Source organism: Thalia democratica, chromosome 7, assembly GCF_965202585.1.
Source record: "Thalia democratica chromosome 7, ktThaDemo2.hap1.1, whole genome shotgun sequence".
Taxonomy (NCBI): domain Eukaryota; kingdom Metazoa; phylum Chordata; class Thaliacea; order Salpida; family Salpidae; genus Thalia; species Thalia democratica.
Window position 1 is genome coordinate 49844818 of NC_139171.1, and position 6432 is coordinate 49851249.

At 29.2% G+C, this 6432-nt stretch overlaps 1 protein-coding gene across 1 annotated transcript; it reads left to right on the forward strand.

The window, feature by feature from the left end:
• The first annotated feature begins 2041 nt into the window (after window positions 1-2041).
• Window positions 2042-6015, forward strand: LOC145840648 (uncharacterized). The gene is made up of 9 exons (XM_082947968.1): window positions 2042-2318; window positions 2612-2752; window positions 2932-3091; window positions 3191-3304; window positions 3430-3566; window positions 4223-4403; window positions 4597-4766; window positions 4895-5146; window positions 5433-6015. The coding sequence occupies exons 1-9, from the start codon at window positions 2064-2066 to the stop codon at window positions 5574-5576; spliced, it is 1554 nt and encodes a 517-aa protein (XP_082804094.1). The 5' UTR covers window positions 2042-2063; the 3' UTR covers window positions 5577-6015.
• The last annotated feature ends 417 nt before the right edge of the window (window positions 6016-6432 follow it).

Consider the following 6432-nt stretch of genomic DNA (forward strand, 5'->3'; position numbering starts at 1 on the left):
TTGCAATAAATTATCCTTTAGGAAGAAAAAGAAAATTATAAATACAATTTATGTACCACTAATAAGTAAGTGCTTAATTAAATATGTTTTTCAGTAAAACGACGTAACTAAAACAACACTCAATTAAGCAATAAGGTTTAATAAAAGCACCCCCTAGTTCAGCTTTTTAATACTTTGTTTTATGAAAAATACGCTAAATTGAGAATTTCTCTATTTTTATACATAAACTGTATTTAAATACATTAAAGTACCATAACAAGATTAAGCATTTAGCACAAAAATATGCTACTTTAGAGCTAATTAATCGAACCGAAAAAGTTTTTGTTGGTGGATAAAAATACGTTCAAGTATTTCCATCACATAAACCATAAAATAGAAAATTTATTATTTTCTGCAATCATATTCAAAAAACAATGTGTCAGTTTTGCACAAGTGTCTCCTTCAACAGGTGTTACATTAATCCTGGCTTATAGTAAAGCTTATCGTGTTTATCTAAAACAATAACTAATTAACTAGCTCGTGCCGAGGTGTCGCCCGTGCAAAAGTCATTTGCTTCCGTTATAATATTTATATAACAACTTTTAAGCAGCTTTTTTAAAATTTAGAATACACCCAGAAAAACAGAGTAAAACTTTTTGGGAAGTGACGTTAGGTGCAAAAAGTTTACAAAATAATTTTATCCTATACTTTCAAAACAAAGCCTTAAATGAATCTTTTTATTGTTAACAAACTAAATACACAAGTTTAGTTTGAAAATAAAGACCCCTTTTTTTCTTTAATGGTTAAAACTAGAATTTTTGTTATATAATATCTTCTATTAAACACCGAACAAATTAATAAATTGTATATAAGTAGCACAAAATATACTTAATGGTTTTACAAAATCTTAGTTTTTTTGGAAACATTTTAATATATCTTTGTAAAGTAAAAATCTTGACAAGTTGCATACTTTTATCATAACAGCTCTATTTTTACATAATTTCTTTAAAAATTAAATATAGTGAAGAGTTATTGATAAGGTATTAGTTAAATTATTTGTAATAGATAACAACTATTTACTTTTTAAATATAGTAAAAGGGATAACTAAAAATTATATGTCTGGATTTTTATGTTGTCATCCATATTTAATAACACCGAAAAATTGAATAATAACTGAATAAACAATATTCTAAACGTTTTAAAATACTTTGTTTATATAATTTAACAGTGTTAAGACTATTAACTTAAAATATATACCCCACTATCAATTTCGTTTAGGAATATTCCTAAGTAACTCTTCTACGCATTGACTATGATTTAGTTTGCTAATTTTGTTTTTAAATATTTCAAAACAAACTAACAATTAAAACTTGATATAAACATTTTAGTTGTCAAAAAAGTATAACATTCTACTTAGGTTTAAGTAAGTTGGATATTTCAAACCAATAATCTTTAAGGCTTGAAACTTTGTTTTTTAAACTGTTCGACTTGTAGTTTTGTATGTGCAATACAGTGTTGTAAATAAAACTGTAGCTTTTTGCAATTAAATCTATTGGTTATTAATCTTTAACTCTCAGACGTTTTGGTACGAGAGCAGTCAGATAAGAGTGCGATCTCAAAAAGCGTGCATGAGTTAAGCAGCATTAAATCAGGTAGCAACTTATTTACATTTCTTCCGGTTCACATAGCTGAAGGCTTGTTGTGCTCGAGGTGACTATAAGCATTTACATGTTCCGGATGTACCAATTAAGTAATAACAAACACACGAGCGCTAGTTTTGCAAAATATTGATATAGAAAGAAAAAAATTAGAAGAAGGAAAGAAGGGGGCGCGCGGGCGAGAGAAGCAGTTATGAGCTTCGTATAAAGTCGCAATATTAAACATTTTTGTTGTTTTATACACTAACGAAAACTGTAGATGTTAGAAAATAGTTTGATAAAAAAAACTAACATAAAATGGCATATCATGTGCTATTTAAGTCCAACAAATAAGAGTACTTCTGTAGAATTCTTTTCAGCGTAGCAACAAACTTTGTTAACAAATATTTTTTTTTGCAGAATACCTTAAAAACAAACAATTAAAAATGCAAAACCTATTTTTCGTCGCAACGCTGGTCGTCCTGGCCCGCTCTGCCCCACACGGAGCCTACAAGCCATTCAAACCGGACGAGGACTTCCTGGAGTCGGTGAGCCACCTTCCCTTCGAAGTGGACGCCAACGAGGACGGGTACATCGACTTCGACGAGTACGAGGACTTGTTCGACGCCCTGTACCCGAGGGTTCACCCCACACCCTCCACCCCCTTCGTCGACTACTGGGACATGTTCTATTACGTCAAGGTAGGTTGTGTGTTTTCGTTTTTATGAAGGAATAAAGTGTTTTGACAAAATTTTGAAAAAAAAGTTATAGTAAGTTTTTTTTCGTCGAAAAGTTATGTTGCTCTAGTTTCACATTTTAATCGTTTTGTAAATGTTGAAATGCTTCTCATAAAAATTTAAAATGTTTATGCTTTATAGTTTAAAAAACACAAAAATTAAAGCTTAAAAAATAAGTAAAACATTTTTCAAAGTAAATACAGTTTTATAGTTTACATTTGAAAAAATCACAATCAACTTTTAATTTATACTCACAGAAACACATTCGAAACTTAGACTGTGGCAACAATACAGAAGAAAACTATTTTTCATCGTACTGCAACATTTTCAAGACAACCCCCTTTTCTAACATGACAATATATACAGCATACACTTTGCAATTTGATGACCTCAATGTTGTTAGTAGAGCTATTGCTTAGTTTAAATAATCTAAATTAAAGCAGTTTCAAAGTTGATTTCTTTATTTAAGAAAAAATGCATGTTGTCAATAAATATTCTGTATGTTATCAAAAATAAAATAATTAAACAAAGTAAAAAGCTGTGTTTCAACTTGGTAATTTTAACCATCAACAAACAGATTTTTCCCGACGGTAGGAAAAGTAAAGACACTTTTCATGCAGTTGTTGCTGTCGACGTGATGTCAGATAAGGGATTCGGTCATCCGTTGTTGATGATGTATCTGTTTAAAACTAGCAACAAAAGCGAATGCAGAAAGAACGGCGGTAAACCGATTGAAAGTAAGCCGGTTTTTGCAATCAGACTTTGTAAATTATAAACGAAAAAGTATTAAACTATAATATATCTAAGATAGTAAAAAATGGTAAAAATGTTTACAGAAGGTAGATTTTGCCTAAGGACTTCGTTAGACGGAAGCAAAAGCTGTAGGTTCAACGAAAAATGCGAAGAATACCACCTGCCATTGGTTTACTCAACTGAAACGTACGAAAAATGTAAGTTTTAGCGATTCTAAGTATTTCGAACATTTGCTAAAATTTTCTAGATTATTAATTAAAACAAATATAACAACTTTTCAATTTAATTAAATAACCATTATTTATTATTTTAAATATTACAGCCGGCGCAAAGACACAGATCCTGCGGTGCGATTTGATGAAGCCTTTTGCGTTTTGCCCCGAAGAAACGTGGACAGTTGACCTTGGACAGCCTTCCGACCCTTGCAAGGAAGGTCAGCCAATAGAAAAATGTTACAAGGTAAATGTTTTGTTTTGTTTAATATAGAATTAGATAAACTTTAAATATAAAAATTCAGTTTTATCTTTAAAAAAATCAGGTGTAGATGTTATCTTAAAGTTCAACATTGTTTTTCACTAATAATTAATGTATGTTTTTATTTCGTGTGTATAAAAATAATAAGATATTTTTCATTAGTATCGATTTATTTTTAATGTTATAGCTGTGAAAAACTATACAAGCTTTAATAGTTATAAAGAATGAAGTTTAAGTTTAGAATTTTATAAGATAATTACCTAAGTTTTTTTTATAATTTATAAATCATAAATAATTAATAAATTTATAATTTGAAAAATTAATTTTCTCTTAAATATATATGCTCTTTTTTTATTTCAAATTATTTTATTTTAAATTTGATCACTGATAGAGTGTCTAGTTTTATGCTAACAAAACAGAAGTTTTTTTAGCAAAAAATACTTCGTATCTTGTGCTTAAAATAAATATTATTATAATTCCTTAATTAACGAAAAAGTTTTAAATCAAGTTTTTAATCGTAATCATCCATAAAACATGTTTTCTAAATTCATATTAAGGATTAAAAGTAAAAATCAAAAAAAAAAAAAATCAATGCATCTGTTGTTCGACCGCAGAAAAATATTTATGACAAATTTGCACAGCCAATACAGTGCGAATCTGAAAGTAGGAAGAGCAACCAGGCAGTGACGTTGTTCGGAGGTTGGAACGAGAACGCCGCATTATCAAAACACGAGCTCAACTTGTACAATGTTTATAAGAAGCTGATGAAGGCATCCTTCAAAGAAGAAAACATCAAAGTTTTCTTTAATTCCACCATTTCAAGTAAGATTGATTTTATGTTGGTAATCTAAAACAAAAGAATAGAATAAGTTGCTTAAAATTTTTTTCTAGACATTCAAAACGTACGTTTTTTTTTAAATGTCTTTAAAGTTTAGTTTGAAGTACCTAAATCTTTTTATAGTTACTGTAAATACTGCAGGTAATATTGATACTTAATAAAAAGAAATATTTACAGTCGATAAACCGTACGTGCACAAACTTGAAATAGTAAAGAAAGGATACGTGAGATCGTATTTGAAAAATGTATGCCAAAGCTCTTGCGTCAAATCGTTTGTCGTTTATTTGAACGGTCCCACACTAGAAGACGGCAGCGTTTTAATGTGGGATGGAAACCATAACGGAATTGTAAGTTTTATTTATGATAGTAATAAATAAGTTATATAAGTATTGAAGTTTTGTAAGAAATAATTCTATACTTTTGAAATTGAGTTTGGTAGTAAATACAATTAAACTTTATCTGTTGTTTGAAACAGGCCGATAAGGAAGAGAAATACAGTCCTGAAGAGATATTCGATGATCTAAGCAGTTGCCAAGCAGACCACATTTTTATCATCGCCGACCAAAGCTTCTCTTACAAACTGACAGAAGAGTTTCAAAAGCGCAGATTACCGTCTAAGTACTCACTTTTGGCCATCGGAGACCGCAAAAACCCCTACAATTTTGGAAAACTCTCGACGAAAATTCTGAAAAGTCTTCGAAGAGAACCATTTTCCTTTTGGCCGAAGGTTAGATCGGTGTTTTGAATACAACATGGTTTGACTTATTAAAAGTTTTGAAGTTTTTACATATTTCGGTTCTCAGAAACAAAGTGTTTAAATGTTAAAATTCAGTAATTTAATCTTAGATTAACATTTAGATGATGGCTTTAGTTATAAAATTTTCAAGTAATACAAAACTCTGAATAAAAAAAATATTTTTTCCATTGAACTACTTTAATATAGAAATTTTAAACGTCACAGTTTTATAAAAAAGACATATGTGTAAGCTTAAATAATTTGAAATAAAACGAAGGTACTGGCCGCAAACAACATAGTCAGTCAACTGTCACAACACAAATCGGAAAAATTTTACTCCATATCAGGAAAAGTTAGAAAGCACTTCAATTTTGTTGTCGAACCAAGGCTGGTGACGGTTAATAAACAAAACGAAGATTGAACACTGTATTAATTATTTTCGAGTAAAAAAAATAAATCTGGACTGCTCAAACATTTACAACATAAAGAATGTTTTGTCTTCTAGAAAAATTAAAAAAATGTAGTTGTTTCAAGTAGAATGAGATTAAGTGCTTTAAACGTTTGTAACATTTATTTTCGCTTTCCTGAGAAATAATTTTATTGAATCCTATACAAATTTTAATGTTTTGTATATCCTCTTTTGCTTTTTAAACTAAAACTTCCATTTTATTTTATAAATAATTTTTAAATAAAGGTTTTTTAACACAAGCATAAAAACACTTTCTCAAATAGAAATTTGCTCTTATGAAAAAACACATCCTTAATGTATTTATACGTTATAAAACTTAGTTTATTAACTGCTAATCACTAATACAATTGAACAATGTCGAATACTTTACTATTTAATTTTATTTTTGTTACCTTGACGTCTTTTTTTTTTGAGTTTTGTTATATTTTGTTTTTAAATAAAACGTTTATGACGAACAGTTGTCGAAGTATTTTCAATATGTGCTATCAACACATAATAGCGTGAGTTTATAAATTTTACGAAAGATGATAACACGGGCCACGTGTCTAAATGATTAAACTACTTAACTGCTGCGGTGTTATAGTATTACCGCGCTGCACATATTTTTCCTAATTATATTACCACGCAAATTAAGAAACGATTTATAACTGATACATTACATCACACGAATTATAAATTTCTATACGTTGCCGTATTTATGAGCATAATGATGTGACATTGCGGTACATTTTAAATTTATGATTGTTTCCGATTTAACACCACGTTTCTAAACTTAGTTGCACTTTTACACTTTTGGTAAAAAAGAATT

Coding starts and splice junctions, on each gene's coding strand:
- LOC145840648 (XM_082947968.1), top strand. CDS start 2,064: ATGCAAAACCTATTTTTCGTCGCAACGCTGGTCGTCCTGGCCCGCTCT. Junction 3,092..3,190: donor CGGCGGTAAACCGATTGAAA/GTAAGCCGGTTT, acceptor AAATGTTTACAG/AAGGTAGATTTTGCCTAAGG. Junction 4,404..4,596: donor CTTTAATTCCACCATTTCAA/GTAAGATTGATT, acceptor AAATATTTACAG/TCGATAAACCGTACGTGCAC.